The sequence below is a fragment of the Triturus cristatus genome, chromosome 3_2 (genome assembly GCF_964204655.1).
Source record: "Triturus cristatus chromosome 3_2, aTriCri1.1, whole genome shotgun sequence".
In the NCBI taxonomy this organism is placed as follows: domain Eukaryota; kingdom Metazoa; phylum Chordata; class Amphibia; order Caudata; family Salamandridae; genus Triturus; species Triturus cristatus.
Genome location: NC_140584.1, coordinates 649,429,109 through 649,454,971, shown reverse-complemented (window position 1 = coordinate 649,454,971; position 25,863 = coordinate 649,429,109). Strand labels below are relative to the sequence as shown.

Sequence of the window (25,863 nt, the reverse complement as noted above, 5' to 3'; positions counted from 1 at the left end):
GCCGATCAGGTCCCATTTATCGAACCCTGGTTGCTTTGACAACATACCCAATCTCCCAGCTTCAAGCAAAGGAGTAACTTGCGTAATTCTGTCTTTCCAGCGGAGAGCAGCTGACGCCTTGTGCCATAGAGCGACCGTGGTGGACGTTGGTGTGAGTTTGGGCACATACTTCGCCCCCCAAAAGAGTGCCCTCAAATAGCTACCAGGGAGCATATTATGCCTGTCCATCCAATATGCAGGGTCTGAAATGGGTCAATGAACCCAGTGGTTCAGGACCACTAACTGTGAGGCCCAGTAATAAGATCTGATGTCGGGCAGCACAATGCCACCATTGTACCAGATTTTTGTAAGCTAACTGAGGGCGATAAAGAGAGTACCGTGGTTCCAGAGCAGGGTTCGAACCTCCGAGTCGATGGATTGAAAATAATGAGGTGGAACATGGGGTGTGTTCTGTAGGGCATATAGAAAATGCAGAAGCGCCATCATCTTGCAAAGGGCCGCTCTATGTTTAAACATTTTTAATAAATACATAACTAAAGCATGAAGTGGTAGCACAATGACATTTGTAATCGGCAGATTTTACATTGAAATGGACAAAAACGTTTCCACTGACATGCGGCTTTACTGATAAAACTATAAAGTGTACAAACAATAATGTTTGAAAGAATAGTTTCTGCAAATATGTGTCATTTACACATAACCAAGTGTTCTGGTTTGTTTTGCTCCTATTTAACTCTTACATGTTTGCATCATACTTAATTACAACAAAAAAATGCTTTTGTAATTCCTGATATATTTTGAAATATTTGTAATATTAATTTACAGGCTATTTATATAAATGTTATGTTATGGAAAATAACTGACATCTTCAGACAGCTCACTTGACAAAAACCTCTAACTCTAGTAAGATAGAAAAATAAACCTACTTTTCCAAGCAGCAATTAGTCAAAAGACAAACTGACATTTGACCTCTTTCCTTAAACAGACAGCAAATGTGTTAGGATAAAAACAAGATTTAATGGCATTTTTATCGCTCATTAACTTTCTGAATGAACAAAACACGTGTTCCTTCCCAGCCTAAGTTTAATTACCAGATGGGACTAGTAGGAGCTAAATATAGCTTGACCTGATAAACGTTTACTGGGGCGAGTAGATTTTTCGAGGCCTGGGTGAGTAAGTGGGTGTGTGAGAGGCTGTATAGGTGAATAAGTGGGTGTGCAGTAGCTATATGAGTGTGTGGCTGTGTGAATGGCTGTATGAGTAACTGACTAGTTGTATGAGTAGCTGTATGGGTGAGTGAGTGGTTGTCTGAGTGGCTGTATGAGTGAGCAGGTGAGTGTGTGAGTGGCTCTATGGATGAATAAGCTGATGTATTAGTACTTGTATGGGTCTCTGAATTGGTATGTGACTTGTGTGAGTGGGTGTACAAGAGGTTTGTTGTATGATGGTGTGAAAGGTTCTGTGGATGATGTCATCAGTGATATCATTGGAGATGTTATCAGTGATGTCACTGACCATATAATGAGTGATGTAATATGTGAGGTCATAAGCAGTTCATTGTGGGGGTGTACATTAAAGATAGCTAGGGTAACTACTGCTGAATTTCTATGAAATCTGAGCCTAACTATAACGTCCCTGTAACCTTTGTTTTTTCAGTGAATTTCAAAGTTTTTTGAAATTCTATTAGCTAATTATAACGTCTCTGTAACCTTTGTCTTTTTAAGCTAAGTAAATTTCTATTTTCTTTTTAACTAGTAGGCTGTTTTGAATAGAGCCCCCAGGTGATGTAATGGTGTCACTGAAGGTGCAGGAAGAAAGGGACATCCGAGATGCCCTGGAGGGAGTCGAGGGCGTTTTTGTCTCTCCAACAAACATACGTTGTCTTCTCTACCGATCTTGTGGGAAAAAATAGCAACAGCTGCTGAACAGAGAGTGCTCTGATTTTAAATAAATGGCACAATCAGAGGCACCCATTAGGGACACTTAGCGAACAGGAGGTGTGATTCTGTGCACAAAGCTGCAGATATCCGAGCTGGGCTTGTGTGAATGACATATTTCACAATGACAACAGTATTCAACATCAGCCCGCGGCACCCGAGTGGCCACAGGAGATATCAATGCCCTTTACCCCATGCCATCACCCTCTTACATTAGGTATGCCATTGGCTTGCTATATGCGAGAACATCATGGGCAGCGCAGGCTCACACTTGGCGACAGATCCCTTTTAGTCTGCCTTAAAGCAGATGACAGTGTGCTATGTGTGAATGTCCCAGTCCTTAATCTGAACCACATGCAGAGGGAGGTCGTGTTGTTTGGCGTATTCTCTGGACTCAAAGTAAAGTGGCCTAAATCAATGATGTTGCATAGTTGTGGACAATGCTGTTGTCACAACTATGCAATTTATCTTGTCTTGGTTCGAAGATGGAATAAAATTCTTAGGGACAACATATAACGAGAGAAACACAAATAGTCCACCACAACTTTGGGTTCACTTTAGTACCCCTTAAAACTAGGGTGGAAAAATGGTAGAAATTGCCTTTGCGGATGATGGGGAGGGTATCTATCAATAAAATAATCGTTTTGCCACAATTGCCATGTACCTTTTTAAATGTTACCATCAAGCTATTGCCACACTTCTTTAAACAACTGAGGCAGGTCTTGCTTAAATTGATATGGGCTGATTGACCGCCTAAGTGCATTGGGGGATCCTGACAAGATCAATGAAGGTGGGGGCACTGGCAGTTGATTAATATTTTTGGCACCAGTTTGCTAGCAATTCATTCTTACAGTGCACTATCCATTTGTTTATGCCTGAAAAGATTGTGTACCAACTGTCTTTTGATTCTGATGTTACAATGGAGATGTTAGGTGCTTAGTGATGGAAGTATTCCAATGTGTTGCCCAAGATCCAAGAAAGGAGGTAATGTTTTTAATTAGATTTTTCATAAGTGTAAGTGTAATTCAGCGTTTACGTTATGGCCCCAAACAGTGTTCACAACGACATGAGTTTTTCTCCTCAATTGATGCTCTCTGTTTTCAGTACTTGAGTGCTTCAGTACGTATTTAATGGCATAGAAAGCCAAGATTTCAGGATTCTCTTCGTACTCATCTCAGAAATGTTTAGCCATGTGGTAGCTGCTGGCATGATTTTTGATAGCCTGCAAATATTGTAAAAGTTGTGTTCTTAATCTTTTTGTGATGCTTCCAATATATTTTCTGTTGCAGGTAGACTCTAATATGTACATGACGTAATCAGTATTACAGATGATTCTCTCTGTATTCAATTGCTTTTTGCTGTTAAATGTGTTGTAATCTTTCTTATTTCTCTTATAAGAGCAGGCTTTACATAAACCACATTTTGAAAAGCCATTTCTTTCTGCTGTTTGCCAATCACATTTTGTGCTGTCAGCCTCCAACTGACTTTTAAACAATACTGCCCCTAATGAGGCAACTTGACTAAACATGAGATACTAGGATGTGGCCCTATATGCTGTTTTAGGATGTTCATCCATACTTAATAGGTTCCAGTTTTTTTTTTGTTGTTGCAGGATTTTGTTTATTTGGGAATGGTCCATATTGAAGTTCAAGACGAACCTGCATTCATTAGTTTGATAAGCATCCTGCAATTGTTTCTTCCTCATTGTTTGGAGCAAGACGTCTTCTCTCCTCTTAGTTTTAGCTCTACATAAAGCATCTAGGAGTACATATTTTGGTTAGTCTCTTTGTTAAATCTTATAATTGCGCCCTAGCTTGTAGAATGAACTATTTTTCTGTGTAGTAGTTCCTCTGTGTTCTTAAATGCATTCTGTATGGTATGCTCCATTTTAATGCTTTTGGATGGTTGCTTTTGGAATGTAAAATGCTGTTACAGGCTCTGGACTTTTGATGTATTTTTCTGCATCGATCTCCATCTTTAAGAAAAAAGTGACATCCAGGAAATTAATCACTTTAGTGTTGATGATAATTGTGAGACTGATTGTGTGTGTGTCTCATTAAGTTTTCCTTCAGAATATTTCCAGGAGTGGCTGGTCACCATCCATACTAAGAAAAGATCGTAAATTAATCTGGTCCCTAAGATCACATGGCTCATCTTTTCTTGTTTTTGACATGCTGTCTCCATTTACCTCCATACCAAAAAAACATTAACATACGGTAGTGCGCAGGATGTACCCATCGTAGTGCCTTGTTTGCAGGTCACTGAAAAGAAAGGCTTTGTGAGTAAGGCAATATTAAATCATTATGATAATTTCTGTATGCCATAGATGGCTCATAGATCTTGCTCTCTGGAAACATTTGCAGGCTTCTATTTTCCTTGCTGGTGTTGAATTGATGTGTACAGAGACACTCCATAGAGAGTCACCATTATGTATGTTTCCAAGCAATGTCATTGATTTTGAGTAGAAAAGTAGAAGCGTCATGTAGATATGATGGAAGGGTTTTTATATATTCAAACAGAACCAGGTCAACATAGTGTGATGTATTTTCCAGTAAGAATTCAATGGAGCTATCAACTCATCTACCCGAAGGTTCTTTAAAGTCTTGTACACCTTTGGGAAGAAGTACATTGTGGGTGTGATAAGATGATCCACCTTGGGAGTATTGGTATTCTTCCCATTGCAAGAAAACAATTGCCGGGGGGCGTGGCTTGGTGAGCCAAGATGGCGGACGCTTCTTGAGCCAGCTCCCGCCCGCCTGCGGCATTTATCCTTAAAATATCCTGTCCCCCGGTGATGAGGTGCCCCGCTTGAATGCGGTGGAGGGCGGCTGGCGGCGGCAGCAGTCTGGGCGATTTTGAAGGCCCGGAGCCCCCGCGAACCGCGGGGCGGCCGAGCGGTGGCTCCGGCTTGGTGCAGCGCGGCGAGCCACGGCCTCGCGTGAGAGTAGAGGCGGGGCCAGGCTTGCATACGTGAGGCAGTGGTAGCGCAGCGCCCCCGGGCCGGCGGAGCCCCTGACTGTGGCGATTGTGGCTGACGGCGGAGCGGCGATCTGGGGAAGAGAACTTAGCCCAGCCCTGGTGGGGACCGAAGAAGGCATCCTGGGGCTCCCCGGACTGGGGGAGCCCGCGTGGTGGTGAGTGTCCCGGTCAGGCGGTGGGCCCGGAGTTGGCACGGCGCCCCGGTCCCCAGTGCGCCGCACCCCGGGGGTCCTGTGTCCCCCCCCTCTCTCCAGATGTGCCAGTGAATTAGGGGGTCGGCGACCAGATCGGGTCACGGGGGGGCGGGGAGACCGGAGGGATGCGACGGCGATCGACTGCGGTGGTCTGGCCCGGCTGGGAAGGGCTGCAGCTATCTGGTCTCTGGTGATGATGGGGCTCATCTGAATTGGCCGGCTGGATTGGCGTGGTGCCAAGGCGGCTCTGGGGCAGCGTTGGTGGAGCGGCGCCTGGGCCCCCCGGGCTGAGATCAGGCCTAGTCCAGAACGGGCCGGGAGCAAGCGGAGCGGCTGGGGCCCTGCCTTCAAGACTCGTCCCTGGTGGCTGGGGCGGCAGACGTGCTCTAGGGGCAAGATCCTGGAAGTGGCTACGCAGGGGGGGCGAGAGTCTGCCGGCGGGCCCGTTTAATCCAGCAGGGTCGTGGCATTGGTGTCAAGGACTGTGACGATGACCAAGGATAAACATGGCGGGGGCGCTGAGAGAGCAGGGGCCAATTGATAAATACACGGGCTCTGGCCAGGCGGGGACGGCCGCGGGGGGCTCTTCAGTGTTGGCGCCGGATAATGCGGCCCTCCTAGCAGCTATAACGCAGTCCCGGGACATGCTGGATGCCAAGATTGGGGCAGTTGGGTCGGATGTGATGCTGCTGCGCCAGGATCTGCGCAACGCTGTGACCCGCATCACGGGGCCTGAAACCAGGGTGTCTGGTGTGGAGGATGAGGTGGTGATGCTAAGGAAGCGGGTTGAGGCCCTGGAGTCAAGGCAGCGGGGTCTGGCGGGCAGGGTCGAAGACGCAGAAGGGCGAGCCCGCAGGAATAACCTGCGCTTTGTGGGATTTCCGGAGGGCTGCGAGGGGAACAACATGGAGCGCTTCCTCTCTCAGTGGCTGGAGGGATAGCTCCCGCCTGACTCGCTGTCCCGTTGCTTTGTGGTGGAGCGGGCGCATCGGGCGCTTGTCCAGAAGCCGCCGGTGGGGGCACGTCCTCGGCCAATTATAGCTAAACTCCTGAACTATCATGACAGGGATGTCATTCTCCGTCAAGCCAGAGAGAAGGGACCCCTTCAGTTTGAAAACTCCTGTATCCTCATCTTCCCGGACTATACGCACATGGTCAAGCAGCAGCGCCAGTCCTTTTTGGCAGCCAAGGCCAGGCTGCGAGAGCTCCATTTATCCTACGCTCTTCTATATCCAGCACGCCTGAGGGTCATTTACGAGTCCCGAACATTGTTCTTTGAATCACCTGAGGAAGTTTTTAAATGGACAGACGAGACAGTAACGCTGCGTCCCCATTCACTCCCAGGTAGGGATTCGGACTCATCCCAGAATGAGGGAATGAGGCGGCAGGAAACAACCCCAAGCGACAGCGACGTTCTCGAACCCGCCGCCGCCGCAATGAGTCCGGGGGGGCCCGGCGGGGGACTGGTCCGGAGGCCGGCGGCCCACCGGTTGGATCCTGAGGGCCTAGGAGCTTCCTGGGCTCGGTTCTTACTGGCCTCTGCGGCATGGACTGGCCGTTAGCTGCGCCATCATCTTTTGTGTCTGGGGTAGCCTTGTCCCGGGGGACTGATGTAGAGTGCAGGTACCCCTGTAACAAGTTGTGGGTGGGGAGTTTGGGGGTTGGTGGTGTGGGGCAAGTTTGGGATTCATTGGATGGGAACTCCTGAGGTTCACGTTTTGGGCTTGGGGAAGTCTCTCACCGCGACAGGTACTTCAATGTTTGTGAGTTATGGGGTGGGGGGGGTTTGGGGGGTCAGTTGGGTAGTTGGGGATTTAGATTAGGGGTTGACCGCACCTTAGTACAGAGCTGGGCTTGGGCGGAGCCGGACGTCGTTGTCCTGCCGTGGCCAGTATGGTTTAATTCTGCTCCCTATGGCGGCACATTCCCGAGCGATTAGCCGCCATTAAAGTGTTGAGTTGGAATGTCCGGGGTGCCCTAGATAAGATTAAGAGGGGGGCGATCCTGCAATACTCAAAGAGGGCCTCGGCAGATGTGTTGCTCCTACAGGAGACGCACCTGCTGGGAACGAAAGTGCTATGCCTCCAACGCTATGGATACACACAAGTGTTCCACTCGGGATTTGTCCAGGGCTCTAGGGGTGTGGGTATATTGGTACACAGGCAGGTTTCCTTCGTGCATTGTCGGACCTGGGCGGACACGCACGGGAGGTACATCTTTGTTCTGGGGCGGATAGGGACAGAGCAGGTGGTGTTTGGTAGTGTGTATGACCCCCCCCTCCCCCGTCCTGGACATTTGTTGAACAACTCATGGCCCGCTGGGCGGACATTCCGGAGGTTCCGGGGATTATAGGGGGGGACTGGAATGATGTGATGGATCTGTCTAGGGACCGACAATCGGAGGGCCGGGCGAGAGGGGAGGGTGGGCGGACGAAACTCAATGCGCTGGTAGGTGGCCTTGCGTGGGTGGATGCCTGGAGGCGATGTCACGGTCATGCCCGTGCGTTCACATATCTGTCGGCGGTGCATGGTTCCTTCTCTCGACTCGATTGTATCTTCCTATCGGGGGCCGCGGAGTCCCGGCTGGAGGCAGCGGAAATCCTTTCGCGAGGGTTGTCGGACCATTCCCCGGTGTCCGCGGTGCTACGGATGGGGGGCGTGGGGCGGCCATTTCGCTGGCGGCTCTTGATGTAGCATCTGCAACACAATGATTATAGGGTGCATATGACCACGGCGGTGGACCAATATTTGTCCTGGAATGTGGGATCTGTTCCGGGGGCAGACATGTTGTGGGAGGCGCTGAAGCCGACACTACGCGGAGCGGATATCTCATACTGTGCGGCGGCCCGTCGTGAGCGCCGAGCAGGGTGGGTTCGGGCGGAGGCAGAGGTCATGGAGCTGGAGCGTAGGGGCCGGGAGGAGGGAGGCGGGGTGGTTCGTCGGCAGCTGTAATACCCTCAGCAGACATATGGCTCTTTACTGCTCGATGAGGCGCGTCAGGCATGGCTGGCCATCAGGAGTCGAGTGTACCAATGGGGGGACAAGTCGGGTGCAATGCTGCACAGATTGTGTCAGGGGGTCTACGACAGTCAAGACCTCCCGGGGATAGTGGACTCAGGGGGCATGCCGATAGTGGAGCCGGGGGCGCTCGCAGATAGCTTCGCTACATACTATGCTGGTCTATACAGTCCCTGTGACAGCCTCGCGGAAGCGGACGTGGAGCGGTTTCTGCGCGATCACCCTATCACGACATTATCAGAGGTGGCGAAGACGGCCCTGGACCTTCCGCTGACAGTGGAAGAGCTTGGGGAGGCGTTGGGTGTCCTGAATCCGGGCAAGGCCCCGGGCCCGAATGGGTTCCCGAGTGAGTTCTTTAAGAAATATTTCTTACAGCTGGGTCCGCATTATACGGCGGTGGTGGAGGAGCCCCGGGAGCGGGGACTGTTACCCCAGGACTGGAGGCACGCTGAGATCGTAGTGTTCGACAAGCCGGGCAGACCCCCGGAGGAGCACGCCTCATATCGTCCGATCTCCCTCCTCAATGTGGAGGCCAAAATCCTGGCGAAAGCATTGGCTAATCGTCTCTTGCCATACATTACCTCGTTGGTCCACCCGGACCAGGCGGTATTTATGCCCTCGCGGGCCAAGCGTCATAACGTTCGGCTGGCTCACGTGGCGATTGCTGAAGTGCAGCGGTTGGGGGTTCCAGCAGCTCTGTTGTTGGCAGATATGGACCGAGCGTTCGACTCCCTTAGCTGGCTCTATATGTTCCTGCTGCTGCAACGCTTGAATTTTGGGCCGCGGTTCCTGTTATACGTGCGGCTACTCTATACGGAACTTACGGCGTCGGTCAGGGTGGCGGGGGCTTCCTCATCGGCGTTTCCGGTACGACGTGGAACACGCCAGGGGTGCCCCCTGTCCCCGTATCTGTTTGCCCTGGCCACGGAACCCTTGGTGGTGTGGGTACGGATGGACGCGCAAATATCTGGATTTGAGTGGGAGCATGGCCTGGCCGACCGTATAGCCCTCTATGCGGATGATGTCCTGTTTTTCCTCACAGATTTGGACCGCACGGGGCCTCGGTTACTCCGTATTATGCAGATTTTTGGTGAGACGTCGGGTCTATTCATGAACCCCCGGAAGTCTACCCTGTGGGTATTGGGGGGTCCGACTCAGTTGCAGGGCTGGGCGTCCCCGGTGCGAACTGCGGTGGGGGGGCTTCAGTACTTAGGGGTGTTCCTGTCACCCACCCAGGCGGTCTCTTGGGGGCGAAACGTGGTGCCCGTGTGGGAGCATGTGTGTCAGGACATCAAATTGTGGACCCGCATGCCGCTCACTATCTTTGGCCGGTCCGCAATTTTTAAGATGGTGGCTCTCCCCCGCCTGTTGTATCAGTTGCAGAATCATCCGTACGGGATTCCACCGGACTGGTTCCGTCGGGTGAACGCGATCCTGGGTCAGTTCCTGTGGGCGGGTGGGGCGGTTCGGGTGGCCTTGCGGACCCACTTGCTTGTCTTGAATGAGTGGTGGTATGGGGATAGGGGGGACCCAGCGTATGCAGTGGAGAGGCGGCTCATGGTCCCGCACACGGTACATACTTTGCTCTATTCCGCCGTACATCGGGCGCGCTTGCCGCCAGTGACGCAGGTAATTTTTCGGATTTGGCGCCAGGCGCTGGCACGCATTGGATAGTGGAACGTGCTTACGCGGGAAACCCCTCTGTGGCACAATGGGGGACTACCACAGATGGCGGCCCTGTCAGGGTTTGAGGGATGGGACCGGATAGGCATATACACCATAGGCGATGTAGTACGGGAATGCGCTTTGAGTTCCTTCCAGGACCTTCAACAGGAATTCAGCATGCCGCGGACGCAGTTCTATAGGTATCTACAGTTTCGCCATGCACTCTCCCCAAGCTTGGCGGGCTTAGACTCTATACCAGACTTTAGCCCAGTGGAAGCGAAGCTCTTCATGGGTGACCTTCAGGAGCGGAAGATCTCCAAGATCTACCAAACGCTTGTTATTCATAGCTCCCCCTCGCTCCAGCGTCTCAAAGGGAAATGGGAAGATGACGTGGGGCCCCTAGATGAGACGGACTGGACGGAGGCGCTGGCCTCGCCCCGGGGGGCAGCCATAGCTATCCAACTACGCCTCGTACAATTTAAATACCTACATAGGGCCTATTTTACCCGAAGGAGGTTGTGGCGGGCAGGCCTGATAGCTTCTCCGGAGTGTCTCCGATGTGGACGGGAGGAGGACTCTTTCCTTCATACAGTATGGCTTTGTGGGTCGCTTTCCCGGTTCTGGAGAGGGGTATTGTCATGCCTATCCGTGGTGCTGGGGTGGGATCCACCCGTGGATCCTAGGTTGACACTGTTGCACATTATGGATGATATTGGCGGCTACATATACAAGAGACACCTACTGCTGTTGGGCCTTACCCTGGTCAAAAGGGACATCGCGCAGGCTTGGAAGGCCCCTACGGCTCCCTATATGAATGTATGGAAGAGGGGTCTAGATTTTAGCATGGGCCTGGAACTCCCCATCTTTGCAGCTAGGGGGTGCACCCGCAAACACTATAAGATATGGAAGCGCTGGGCGAACTACAGAGGCCTTCCCCTGGAACCGGCCCCGGAGGAGCGGGAGGAGGTGTTTGTCTAGGTCCCGCGGGGAGAGTGGGCATGTGCTTGGACCGGGGTTGGAATTATCGGGCTCCTGCTCATTACGGATATTGCTGGTTAGATTTGGTACGGTGCGTTCGGGGGGGGATCCGGGATGTGGGGGGGGAGTGTTGGGGGGGTTTGTTTTTGAACTGAAATGCATTTTCAAATATCCTCCTTTGGTAAAATGTCAACGTCATCATGGGGGCAATGCTTGTGCCGGAACTCCTGGATTTACAGGGGCCGGTAATTCATGTGTTTGTTGACGAATAAAAACAATTAAAAAAAAGAAAAGAAAACAATTGCCCTCCGGTTTTGGAACTTGGAGTGATATTCAATCATGAACTGATTTCTTGGATTTCTACCCAGCTTTTCATAATGGTCTTCCATACCCAGTTATTTTTCGGCTTCTTTTATGTATGGAATTAGTCTATGATGACAATAATTCCTAGTTTGTCTGATGCTTTTATTACAATAGTCTTCCCACTTTTCAACTCATTTAATTCTAGCCATCCTTTCAAAGTGAAGTTGCCACGTGCTCTATTTCAAGTTTTAGCTCTAATTTTTGCCATATCCTCCACCATAATTTCATGAAATAAATACACTTTGTTCACAGGTGGCATTTGTGGACAGTACTTGCTCTTTGGTCTAAGGTTATTGGCATACGGAATACTTGTTTCTAGTCTCATATTCTCATTTGCTGCAGATTCTACCAATCCCAAAGTTTGTTTAGTCATGTCTAACTTTTCATGTAAAACTCTTAGGAAAATGAGGTGAGCAATGTTAATCCCTTGTAATATTGAGAGGGTCTGTCCTTCATGTTCTGATTTCTTAGGTCATGTGCCATAATATTTATAGAGCATGAGTTTTCTAGTAAATTTGTAAAGGTCAATTCTTAAATTGATAAAGTCAGGCTTTTCTTATGGGCAAAAAGGCCAGCCCCTTGTTCAGTATTTTCACTTCTGCGTTTGTGATAATTTTGGATGAAAAATGAATTTTGATTTCTCACTCATCTAATCTATTTCCGTTCCTGACATCTCGTCTTGTACTGGTTGTCAATGTGATATGTTCCTCAGCCTGTTGTTTCCTCACTCTTTCTTTGGATGGGAGTTATGTGAAAAAGTCTTATTTTTTCAGAAAATGGTGCTAAAGTGTGTTAAGTGTTAACAATAGACACAGACTCCGATAAAACAATACTCAATGTGAGATCCAAAAGAAGGTTGGAGAACACTGCAAGAACATGGTAGGAAGATAGGTTTCTCTTGGATTTCTAGGATATCCAACATACCTATAGAGTGTATTTAACATTCAGAAGAATCTTCAAATTGAACCCCAAATGTTTTGCATATGCTTTACTTTAAGGAAATATGAGAATGCTCAATGACTTCGTATTCAGCCAAATGTGCTTTCCTATTCGTACTTTGGTAAAATCAATGTCAACTAGGTCACCTTTCATTAACAGGGCTAACACTGCTTTTGATCATTGTGACATAAAATACAAACTATTTATGAATATTCTATGAACATTGAGCCTCATCACTTTCACCTCCACATATCTGAAAATATAATATTAAACAGACTGCTCTACAAATCCAAACAAACAGGAAAATGTTGTAACATTCGGCCTTTTTTAACAGGTTCAACTCTGTCAAAAAGCGAGACTTGTAGTTTGACATTTTGCAATTCTTAAAAAAAACAGCAAAGAAAAGTAGTAGATTAATGCATTTAGAATGCCATCGTCTTTTCACTGTAAACACGTACCATTTGAACAAGACATTTTGAATCCATCTGTCTGCACTGTGTTCAGAGGGTAATATCCATAAAGCTCATAGTTATTTTTTAACATATCTTCCAGGTGCATACGAAGAGCCACTTCTAAAGAAAAAGATTTATCACATAATTTTCAGTTAGTGACTGGACAACAGATCATCATTAGGTAGTATTTAGTGAAAGGGGTCAACAAGTGGATGGCATGTGCACTATCAGTCAGTCCTAGATACATATTGCATTAAATGCACTCAAATTGTATAGGTATCAGATGTACAACACTAATGGGTAAGTCTTTACAAAGATTATATATATATATTCAATGAAAAAAGCAAAAGTTAAAGTGATGTTATAGTTAGGTGAACATTTCAGTGACTCTATACCAGACTTTAGCCCCAAAAAACCCACTAAAAGTCACGAGTTATATTTATCACTAGTAGCTATAACCCTAAGGTAACTATAACTCGCACCCCTGCCATGCACACTTTTGTCAACAATTATGTGATTGGAAATGTTGCAGAGATGTTTTCAATGATGTCATAGAGCATGTCCTGAGTGAGTGATATGTGGGATAATCAGTTTGCATGGTGAGGGTGGTAGCTATAGTTACCTTAGGGCATGAGTTATAGTTACTATTGATATGTGTTACAGGTGAATGTAAGTGTTTTTGAGTCATTTTAAAACATAAACGTTGTCCCAAGAATTTCCACTTAACTAGAACACCACTATAGCTTTTTGCTTTTTCAGTGAATTTCTTTTTTTTTTTTTAACGTAGAGTAATATTTTATTACCATATGTTAAGCCAGCCCAGCCAGCCTTAGGCCGTAGGTGGTGGGGGGAGGTTGGCCTTAAATGACTGTGCGCTGCATAGGGTTGGCAGCAGGGCCTGCCTTGCCAGCAGTCAACCCTACGCCATGCACAGCCTTCCGGCATGCACATCATATGCTTGGTCTCACAGGACCTCACTACACTCAGGCAGACGTACTGACTTTGTCATGAGTTACAACACCAAAATACAAAGAAGTGAGCCTACTGACTTGAACAAGAGCTGAGCAAATCAATATAATTAAAACTGATCTATCCTCCAACCATACGAACGTCAATGGCAATCGACAGCTTCCCAATGCCCAATGGAGCCGCCTGCGGCGGGACATCCCGAAGGTGTACCGCAGCGTCTCCCAACGGGAAACTGCCTATAAGATTATGTCGCACTGGTATTACACTCCCCTTTGATTGCACAAGATGTTTCCCGCTTCCTCCCCTCTGTGTTGGAGGTGCCTGAGCTTCCTGGGAGATTTTATCCATATATGGTAGGCCTGCCCGCACTTGACTCTCTTCTGGAAAGAGGTTCTTAGTCATATTAAGATGGTGTTTGGCTTCCCCCTGCCTGACACTCCAGCTACAACTCTTCTAGGCCTGAAACCTGACAATCTCCGCACACTCACCCGTAGCGACTGGCACATCGCCCTCTATATGCTAGGTGCCGGTAAACAGCACATAGCCTTGTACTGGAAAAAAACTGAGCCCCCTCCCATCAACATGTGGTTCACGCGTTTGTGGTTCATAGTAACCATGGAATTACATACCGCGCGCTTGCAATCTCGCGACACTCACTTCACCAAAATATGGCAGCCACTGGTCACATATCTTTGTAAAATGGAACACGCACGTCTTTTGCCCCAAAGCTTCGGGCTCTGCACCTCTTTGAAGACGCTGTGTGCCCACATGACTCTGACAGAGTCTCTACATAATCAGTCTGGCCCTGTCCCTCGCCTGCTACAGTACTCCCCGAGGGGCAAACTGAAAGCCCTACGCCTTTGCCTTCCCCCTTCCCGCTGCTCCATCTCTCCTAGAAACTATCTTGGATCGCAACTCTTGGACCTCATGCTCTGTTACGAGCGCGTTCCTTCGAGAGCGCTAGTGCAGGCAAGTGTACGGAGGCAGGCAGCGCGTTCTTTTCTCACGCAGTACAGCGTCAGTGATGCCAGAAGAAGAGAATAAACTACAGTACCCATGAGGCCTTGCAGGGGGCATGTACGACGCCGCGAGGGACCGCCTTGAAAGGAAGTAGCTGTGCTCGCGGAAGATGTCGGAAATTCTTCATCCACATCGTGTTCAGAGGTCCGGCTTTCCTGCGTTTCACATGAGGTGTGGTAAGGGTGCTTAGCCCCGACACTCTGGTTTCCTTGCCGCTTGTACTTGTTTCTTGGTTTTCGGCCTGTACTCCATTGATGAACTATCGTTCATGCGGAGAAAGCCTCTTTGGTATATTCTGACCAGCTCTACTTTGTTGTGTCCAGCCTTTGGAGTATCTATGTCTGTGAAACAAGTTCGGCGGTAACTTTGGATTTGTACTTTTGCATATTGGTAGTATCGTGGCGAAACATGCATGGGTTCAAACTACAGGAACTAATTTGAAAAGATATTTAGCTTCTCAATTTTGTGTTACTCCTTCAAGTTGCTAGACTTTGGATGCAATGGTGAAATAACCATATGGTGTATTGAGGCTGCATTACTTTCCTATTTTTGTTTACACTTTATACCTGTGATGCCTTATGGAGTAGAGAAAAGGGTAGGTTCAGGGATTGTGTCAATGGGGGAGATGAGTATGTGTATTGACTAATGTATGCATATGCAGAGTGTGCCGCATATTCATTGAATTAAGTTTTCTATGTTCCCACACAGCAGCCAAACGGAAGCAATAGGTATTGCTAAACCTAGGTCACAGTCTCTACACAAGCTACGCACGTACTTTGTTTTTGTTACAGGTATATGTGATGTCATATCTGAATTGTTGTTTGTATTAGCGTATGGATCCTAGTGAGATATATAGGAGGTATTTATGAAAGTTGTTGTCATTCCAGGTCTCCCTCCCTACTGTTCCCTTCCTTTCCTTCCCTCGCTTGATCCTCCCACTGACCTGTGCCTTTACGGCGTAATAGGCTTGGGTATATCAAGTGGTGGACCAACCTGAGCAACAAACTGATCCTGAGGACTCAACACTCTGACAGACTTTCTGACCCAAGAACAATTGTCCTTCCGATCAGGTTGTGACGGAATGGCTACTCTTGATGATATCCTAACGATACTTGCTAACGTTCAGGCAGAATTAGCGGCATCTCGGCAGGAAGCGGCTGAGCTAAAGGCAAGGGTGGAACGTATACAGAGAAACCCTTTTGATGCAGGTGTTCAGGCAAGGTTGCCTACAAGTTCGGTAGTTGTAGAGATGCCTGTGTCCATTCCATTAGCCACTCCATAAAGGTTTCATGGGGAATCGAGTAAGGTTCAAGTATTTATGATGCAAATCATGCTCCATTTTTCCTGGAAACAGAAGTCATTTCCCACCAACCAGGCCAGGGTAGCCTTTCTCATTTCATACTTAGCAGGCGATGCTGCACAGTGGGCAGTGCCTTTGGTGAATAGGGATGACCCACTCTTACATGATTGGGAGGCGTTCAGAACCGAATTCCTAAAAGTATTTGATAGGCGCGCTGAGTCCTTTACTGCGGACAGGGAGTTGCTAGAGCTAAGGCAGGGCAACAAAGATTTGTTAGTATATCTCAACGCATTCAGGAGGCTGGTGGCGGAGACTCAATGGCCAGAGGCTAAACAAGCCGCGCTTTTTCATCAAAGGTTACGGGAAGATTTAAAGGATGTAATCGCCCCGCAGCCTGCTACTTGTGAGGATTTAATTAGCCTTGTGCTGCGTATTGATCACAGACTTAACAAAAGAAAAGGAGATCACAAAAGGAGAGAGGTAACTATGCCGGAAGTTTGAACGTCCCAGAACAACAGAAAACACAAATGCACCGACATCAGAACCCATGGATATTGGAACCGTACGAGCAGTGTTAACTCCGGCGGAAAAAGACGTCCGCCGTAAACAAGGCCTTTGTTTATATTGTGGCAAGAAAGGTCATTACGTCAAGGAATGCCCTGTGAAACCTCAGACTAACCGATTCCGAAACAATAGAATGGCTACCACCACCCTGGATACGGCATCGGAAAACTAATCGACTCAGTGAAAGAGGAAGGGGTTTGTTGGAGTCAGACTTACCTCCCTTCTGTACAAAACAATGGCCCAACTACACAAGGACATTTGTTTATAGATATACTGTTGCTCATACAGTCGGAGTGGATAAAGACATCGGCTATGATCGATTCCGGGGCCACAGGCTTGTTAATGGATTTGGGAGAAGCAAAAAGAAGAGGCTTAAGCTTAATCCCCAAAGATAAACCAGAAGAGGTCTATGCAGTGGATGGAAGGAAATTGAACACCAGACCCATAGGGTATCACTCAGATGAGATAGAGGTTCAGTATGGAGAGTCCCATAGGGAGCACATAACATTCAACATCATCCACGCTCAGCAATACGGAATAATTCTTGGTCTACCCTAGTTACAAAGACACAACCCTGAAATCAATTGGGTATCCAGAACGGTGCAAATAAATTCCCCTTACTGTTTGGAACATTGCCTAAATCCAGAAGTCCCTGCCACAGCTTTAGCTTTTGGCAAGTGCATAGCCACTGCAGCCGAAAAGGACATACAACTACCCGAAGTGTATAGTGAATATGTTGATGTGTTCAACGATGTCCAAGCGGAAGAATTACCAACCCATTGACAGTACGACTGTCAGATTGATTTGCCTAGTGGGAGAATATACGCTCTGACTGAGCCTGAAAATCTCCACCTCAGAGCCTATCTAGACAAACACTTGGAGTTGGGGTTTATCCGTCCTTGGAAGTCTCCAGCGGCGTGCCCCCTTTTCTTCATACCAAAGGCCAATGGCGAACTGCGAGCTTGCATAGACTTTAGAGCCCTGAACGCTATCAGTGTGAAGAATCGTTACCTCTTGCCGTTGATTCCAGTGTTACTCGAACAAGTTAAGAAAGCAAGGATCTATACTAAATTGGACCTTAAGGGCATTTATCATCTGGTTCGCATGAGGAAGGGCGATGAGTGGAAGACGGCATTCAAGACCCGTTATGGATTATTCGAATACCTAGTAATGCCATTCGGGTTATGTAACACCCCAGCTGCGTTCCAATACTTTCTTAACGATATTCTACGTGAAATCCTAGATCACTATGTTATAGTGTATATTGACGACATCCTCATCTATTCAGACCATGATAGCATTCACACACAACATGTTAAAACTGTGCTACAGATTCTGCAGAAACACCACTTGTTCTGCAAGTTAAGTAAATGCGAGTTTCACGTCAACACAGTGAAGTTCCTCGGCGTCATGCTCCCTCCGTCAGGACAAGAAATGGCGGAAAGGTAAATAGTCGCTGTGAAAGACTGGCCTCCTCCTCAAAATGTTCGGGGCATACAATGCTTCATTAGGTTTGTGAATTTTTATCGCCGTTTCATATACCAATTCTCTAACTTGGTTGCACCCATAACCCAGTTGCTGAGAAAATCACAGAAATTCGAGTGGAATGACGTAGCACACAAAGCGTCCCTTGCATTGAAAAAAGCCTTTGTAACTGTACCAGTACTCACACACCCGGATCGTGAGAAGCCTTACATTGTGGAGGCAGATGCATCGGACGTTGCGATGGGAGCCGTTCTATCACAAAGACACTCTGCCACGGGACAACTTAATCCAGTGGCGTACATGTCTAGGAAATTAAATGACGCCGAGAGGAACTACATCATTGCAGAAAAGGAACTCTTAGCCATCAAGGTTGCCTTTATGGAGTGGAGACACTTCCTCATGGAGGTTAATCATGTGGTCACGGTATATACCGACCACAGAAACCTGCAATTCATGACTGATGCCAGACAACTGTCCCCTCGTCAGCTACGGACATCACCCAAGGTTCCTTCCCTTCATTCATCCTACGGAGAACACCAGGTTGCCTGCAGTGTCCAAAAAAGAGGCCCATATTCAAGAGACATTGGTAAATACACAAAAATACCTGAAGGCAACAAAGGTTAAATAAAAAGCCGCAGCAAAAAAAACATAGAAGACCAGGTCCTTTGTACAAAGTAGGGGACACCGTCTGGCTCTCTACCAAGAACATCTATTTCAGGAAACACAGTGTGTTCAACCCTAGACACATTGGACCTTAAAAGATCAGTAAATGTATTAGCCCAGTGACTATGAAACTAGACTTGCCATCACACCTACGAATACACCCAGTGTTTCATGTGTCTTTATTAAAACCCTCTTACACAACAGTGAGAAAACTTCCACTGCCTCTCCTAGTCAATGATGACACAGAGTATGAAGTACAAGGTATCATAGACTCAAGGTTGCGAGGCCGTATGTTGTGGTACCTGGTTGCCTGGAAAGGCTATGGTCCCGAAGAGAACTTTTGGGAACCAGCATCTGGGGTACATGCACCTTGATTAGTGGCTTCCCTTCACAGAAAATGCAATGAGAAGCCAAACATCCTAGCGCGCTCTCGTTAAAGAGGGGATGTACTGTTACGAGCGCGTTCCTTCGAGCGCGCTAGTGCAGGCAAGTGTACGGAGGCAGGCAGCGTGCTCTTTCCCCCCCAGTACAGCGTCAGTGATGCCAGTAGAAGAGAATAAACTACAGTTCCCATGAGGCCTTGCAGGGGGCACGTATGACACCGCGAGGGACCGCCTTGAAAGGAAGTAGCTGTGCTCGCGGAAGACGTTGGAAATTCTTCGTCCACATCACGTTCAGAGGTCCGGCTTTCCTGCGTTTCACAAGAGGTCTGGTAAGGGTGCATAGCACCGACACTCTGGTTTCCCTGCCGCTTGTACTCGTTTCTTGGTTTTCGGCCTGTACTCCGTTGATGAACTCTCGCTCATGCGGAGAAAGCCTCTTTAATATATTCTGACAGGCTCTACTTTGTTGTGTCCCGCCTTTGGAGTATTTTTGTCTGTGAAACAAGTTGGGCAGTAACTTTGGATTTGTATTTTTGCATATTGGCAGTATCATGGCGAATCTGGCATGGGTTCAAACTACAGGAACTAATTTGAAAAGATAATGAGCTTCTCAATTTTGTGTTACTCCTTCAAGTTGCTAGACTTTGGATGCAATGGTGAATTAACCATATGGTGTATTGAGGTTGGATTACTTTCCTATTTTTGTTTGGAGATTTCATCTATATATATATTCTGGAGTAAGACATATATATCTATCTACATGTATTATTATTTTTCTAACTCTATTTTAACAGGGGTAACCGGGAGCGGTATAGGACTACACTCTATCCCTGTGATGCCTTGTGGAGCATAGAAAAGGAAGGGTAGGTTCAGGGATTGTGTCAATGGGGAAGATGAGTATGTGTATTGACTAATGTATGCATATGCAGAGTATGCTGCATATTCATTGAATTAAGTTTTCTATGTTCCCACACAGCAGCCAAACGGAAGCAATAGGTACTGCTAAACCTAGGTCGCAGTCTCTACACAAGCTACGCACATTCTTTGTTTTTGTTACAGGTATATGTGATGTCATATCTGAATTGTTGTTTGTGTTAGCGTATGGATCCTAGTGAGATATATAGGAGGTATTTATGAATATTGCTGTCATTCCAGGTCTCCCTCCCTGCTGTTCCCTTCCTTTCCTTCCTTGGCTTGATCCTCCCACTGGCCTGTGCCTTTACGGCGTTATAAGCTTGGGGATATCAAGTGGTGGACCAATCTGAGCAACAAACCGATCTTGACCCTCCTACAACAGCTCTTTCTCACTTTCTATTCTATACGTCCCCCTACACACTTCCCTGCTAACTCCCTCTCTTCTTTCTCTTTCTTCAAGGTTATCTCTTTTCTTTCCTATCTATGTTGAATTTGGGTCACCTACTTCTCTTTGCCTAGAAGCTTCTTCACGTTGAACACCTATGCAGTGCCTTTTGTCATACGCGGCCGGCCCACCATGGGTTGTAGGCAACTTGCTGTGTAACGTCTGCATTTATAACCAACATCTGCACTTTATATGCCTATCCTGCCAAACTCGTCGTGCTGTGAGAAGTCTGACTACGGAACGTACGGGAAGTGACATCAGACGCTGATACGGTCCAGGCTGTGTGCGGGCAGACAGAGGAGCTACGGCGGAGGAGTCACTGTCCTGCTCAGGGGGCCGTAAAGCCTGCAAACCCTGTGAAGCTGCGCTGCCACCGTGAGCCACAGGAGACGCGGGAACACAAGACTCCAGATAAGACTCCCGACCGCCAACGAGGCCGCCTGCTGTGACGAGGCTACGGCAGAAGCGGCGGTAACGACAGGAGCAGAACGATTCGTCACTGAGAGCCACGAGATCCTCTGCACGGTAGGGGGCCTCAGTGTGTATTGATTGTAGTGGTGCTGTTGAAGAACGCACTGCACTGCACTGCACTGCTAAACCACTGCTAAACACAGTCTGGCAGGTCTTAGAACAGTCAAGAACTTAAATCCTTTTTCAAGAAGGGGGGCCGTAATTCATTCATTTAAAGAGGAGTGCGCGCAGTTTGAATCGTTCTGCTGCAATCACATTGGCTGCCTAGTCCAGATTGTGCTTCAGTCACCTGGGTCGAACGAGAATTCCTGTTTCCGGTATCCTGGTATTCTGCATGCAGCCGTCACCACTGCTTGTTTCTGTGTTCCTTTCCTTGCTCTCTGCCCCCCGTGGACCATGAAAAAACCGCCTTGGCTGGGGCTCTAGCTCTAGCTTCGCAGTGCCCGGCGGCGGGTTGAGCGTTTCTGGGAGCGGGGAGCGTTAGCTGGCCGGCTGGCCGAGATAGGCGAGTCGGGTGCTCCTCTGAGCATTTCTGAGCACGGATTCAGAGTGGGATTAATTTGTTTGAATTTACAAAAAACTGACCCAATTATATTAATTTTTGCTCATTTTTTCAAAATCTTTATAATTGAGCAATTGACAAGTATCATGGTTTTTCTGACATTTGCTTTTTGCTGCTGAGCCGCTGATCATAGAGGAGCTTAGAGGAGCTGATTGGTCTGTCATCAAGCCCCAAGCCTCAAGCTGATTGTTTTCCGGTCCCGGTCACCACCCATGTTGGGTGTTGGGTTGTGTATTGTGCGGGCGAGTGGAGGAGCTTGGATATGCTTTTGCTCCTGCTCTGGCTTCCGCCTCTAGAGGTTTTACCAGCGTATTCAGCATATAGGCATATTGGCGAGGTGGTGCTTTGAGTGACAAGTGTCAAGTGGCAATTGAGGTTGACTGACTGGCAAGCCGCGAAGCTGCAAGGCCACAGCCACAGGAAATTTTGACAATGAGATCAGGCCGTCAGCACGGGGCTCTGCCAAAATCAAAAAAACGCCAGAAGACAGAAGAACTCTTGGATGTGGCGTCTCAATCAAAGTCTCAATCAAAGCCTTGTCAAAAAATGAGGGAAGTAGTGGTGCTAGTGTTGCATTAATTGAGCATATGAATGAGTCGGCTAAATTGGATGCTTCCCTTTTAATCCCCGGTCAGGTCTGTAAGAATTCAACTCCTTCTACCCAGCCTTCTATTGAGATTTTTTTTTCAAGTATCATCAAAATCAGCTTCAAAAACAAAAAAGAAATATAAATAAAGATATTGAGTTTGTCAGTGACTGTGAAACATCCCCATTTCCACTACCATTATGTGAAAAAAGTGTCCGCTCCTGTGTAAAAACAGAGTCTAAGATTTCTTCGGAAATAGAAATAGAAAAGCCGAATGTTGCAGCTGGAACACAGGATAGGGATAAGAATGTTGAAAAAGATGTAGTGCCATTTTTGTCTAATCTTTTACTATCCTCTACGGGTCAGTTGCCGTCACAAGCCCAAATTCATACACATTTGCATGATGCTCTGATACACCCTATTGAGTTAATTATGGTTGACGACTCCCAGGTTACCAGACAGGAGGAGCTTAGTAAAACCACAGCCGTAATTGGAAAAGCGGCCGGGTCAGTAATTGATATCTCCTCCTGTTTGGCTCTTAATACGAGTGATGTGGTTGTTGTGTCAGATGTTATAATTGACGAGTTACATTCTAAAGGGGGGTTGGTTACAGCAAAACCAGTTTTGGATGAATTAGTATCCAGCCCAATGGATCAACTAGACAAAAAGGGTAAAGCTGGACCCTTTAATTTGGACCAGTCGAGTATAAATCTGGAAGACAGTTTTACTATTAATAAATCACTTCTGGTTCCAGGTGCAGCGAGTAGGGTTAATGTTCCCAATGCAAATGAGCAGTGTAAATTTACCAATACAGTTGATTTATCTTTATTAACTAAATTTGATGGGAACTTTCAAGTCAGATCTAGTGACTTGGAAAATAATGTTTCTGGAACTGAGCGTGGTATTTGGGATTGTCTATTACATACCATGGACTCAATCACTAATGCTTTGAATTTTCACTCAGATAAGTTAGATATTCAGGTAGATATTCTTAACACACTGGCATTCCATGTAGAAGGAATTGATGCTAAGCTTCTGCAACTAACTAAATTGATTACTAAGGTACAGGCAGATACAGAGAATTAGTTAATAACCTGTACTTGTTCACAACTGATAGATAACATTTCAGACTTACCATCAATCGTTAGCTCTATGGTACATGAAGTAAAATTGTTGGCAAACAGAAAAGAATCTAGCAACTTAACAGGCAAAAATAATGATTTAAATGGTCCTGCTATTTTAGGGTCATTACCTAATGATAAACTCCCTATAGAAGAAGTGATTAGTAGAAATAGTATAGTTTTGGATAGGAATGACCAATTTGCAAATGATGCCAACAAACCGCAATTACCAAAGGTTTTCCATAATTGTCTTAAAAGTGCTAATAATAAGGATTATTTGGTGGAGGAAGAAATAATTGGTGATTACTCCGAGCCAAATCAAGCTTTAAGTGTTGGTAAAAATTCCAAGATGAAAAAGATTTATCCTAATGTAAGTCAAGCAATTGGAGACTTTACTAATCCTGAGATCCTGTCCAAACGGTCAAGGAAAAGGTTAAGGAAAAGCCATGTTAAATTATCACAGGAAAAAAACTCCAAAGTGAAATAGTTAGTAATAATTCTAAAATATGTATTGAACCTAAAACGGAAGCCTTCTTTCCTATTTTTAGTTTAACGACAGATTCTAAGGTTAACTCGAAGGCCAAACAAATGTGTGAACAGGGTAACAGTTCTATGCATGAAGAGGCTAAGTTAAGTATAGGGCCTAAAGCTCAGACTCAAATAAAGTTAGCGGCCGTAGTGTCTGATCAGTCTAGAGATGAATTGATTGTCCAACATGGAAATCAAAACATTTTTAATCAATAATCTGTAAATCCTATTAATCTCCAATATAGTAGGAATGATCAGGCTGATCAATCCTGTATTCAGGACCAAAAGCCATTAGAGCCTACTGAATTAAACTATTTGACAATTTCTGTCTTGGCACCTCCTAGTGGGAAAAGGGTACTAGTTGGCTCTAGAGATAAGGATGATATAGAGTATTCTGATTTGTTCCTTGAAAAGAGGAAGTTAGTTTTTTGTCCTCAATATTCTACGAGAGGCACTTATGATATTTTGAATTGTGGAAATATTTTTAAATTATTAAATACAATTCCAGATCTTAAGGATGTAGTATCAGATGATTTGGAATGTGTAGGGTCCAAGAAAGATTGTGATAACACTCATAGGGAGAATACAATTACAACTTGGCAAAGTGATGATATTGTTAGTAAAATAATTGCTAATTCTAATAAATTTGAGAAATGGGGTATCAGAGTATGGAGATTGCAAAGTTTGCAATATCCAACTCCGTTAATACCAATTAAGTCATTATGTTCCCTGATTTTAAAGAAGGATGAACCAAAAATAACCAGGGCATCACATGTTAGAGTATTGAAGGGCGCCTCAGGTCCATCAATGGACTTAAATGTGTCATGTGGGATTAAAATCAGGAGTTGCCAGCCAGGTTCACGAATTTGTGAAGAATTAAAGAAAGCCACCGATCCGGTTGAGGATTGGAGTTGGCTTCCGTCAATATTATCAAATGTAAACTCTGTGAAAACAGATTGATGCAGGCCTTTTCAAAATAGTACACTAAATTCTTTTAAAACTTGTTCCTGGAATACGAACGGTATGAAAACACTCCTTGAGGATCCAAATGTTATAGGCTTTTTAAAATCTTTTGATATTTTAATTCTGCAAGAAACATGGAATATGTGTAGTGAACCGCTGATTGGTTATTTTGAATACTTGAATGTGGCAACGTGCGAGGCCTCTAGGGGCCGTCCAAGTGGTGGTCTCTCTATTTATGTTTCTTTGAGTCTTGATGTTAAACATTTTGAGATAGATTTCCAAGTAAAATGGATACAGTGTGTTAAATTAGTTGCTAGACAATCACTTATTTTTTTTTAATGTTTATATGAGTTCGAAAAAAAAGCTTAGATCCACGCAACTTACTTATTTATGGGAAATGGTGAAAGTGCTATATTTTGATCACTTGGATTCAATGATCATCATTTCCAGGGATTTTAACATGCATCTTGTTTCGTATAAAAATCGGGCAATTCATTCAGAACCTTTATCTCAATGGATAAACTGTGAGTTTATAAAATATAATTTAAAGATTATGCAGGATTGAGAACATATACCGACATTTAATAAAATGGGTAGTACCTCAATAATCGATTATACAATAATTTCAGAGAAACTTTTTAATTTAGTCCAAAGTTATGAGATAATTCCCAGGATCGAGAGCGATCATAATCCCCAAGTTATCTCTTTTCATTTTCCATTTGATTATCTGCCTGAATCTAGAATATTAAAAACGGTTTCTACCCCTTTTAATCTTAAAAGGCTGATATGGAATGATAAAACTGAGAAGGAAATTTTAGAAGTTCTTTCCCGTTTAATTATGGATGTTAAGGTTGATAATGTTGAGGGAAAATCTATGGTTGATCTTTGGTCTGGTTTATGTGATGCGCTCTTGGCCAAATTTTCTAACCAGAAACCATCTGGAGGTTTAATGTTAAATCCTAAGAATCCAGGGTGGTTTTCTGATCGCTTATTACATCTTAAAAGAAGCCTTAATAAATCAATAAGATCAATATTTAGGAAAGCAAAAGGGTCATCATATTTCTGGATATCCGTACAAATTAGAGATTTGAAAAAGGGTTATAAGAATGAAATTTGGAAGGCTAAACAGGCATATTATGAAGAAACTTGGTCTAAATTACATTGTGCATGCAAATCTAATGATGCGCGGCTATTTTGGGGTATTATTAATAACCTTGAAAATGGTAATTATAGAAGTAATAGTGCCAATATCGATGAATTAAGTTGGGTAAACTTTTTTAATAATTTGAAAATAGTTTTTCAATGCCCACAGTGTAATGAAGGTAAATGTAATCTACAGCATAGCCAACCTGAGATAGTAGATG

At 45.8% G+C, this 25,863-nt stretch overlaps 1 protein-coding gene across 1 annotated transcript in view; it reads right to left on the bottom strand.

Moving 5' to 3' along the window:
• KANSL1L (KAT8 regulatory NSL complex subunit 1 like) overlaps positions 1–25,863 on the bottom strand; it is a 3,005,708-nt gene that overhangs the window by 1,810,433 nt on the left and 1,169,412 nt on the right. Inside the window, exon 7 of the mRNA XM_085647079.1 lies at positions 12,531–12,644. Within this exon, the coding sequence (XP_085503205.1) occupies positions 12,531–12,644 (114 nt within the window). The remainder of the gene's footprint in view (positions 1–12,530; positions 12,645–25,863) is intronic.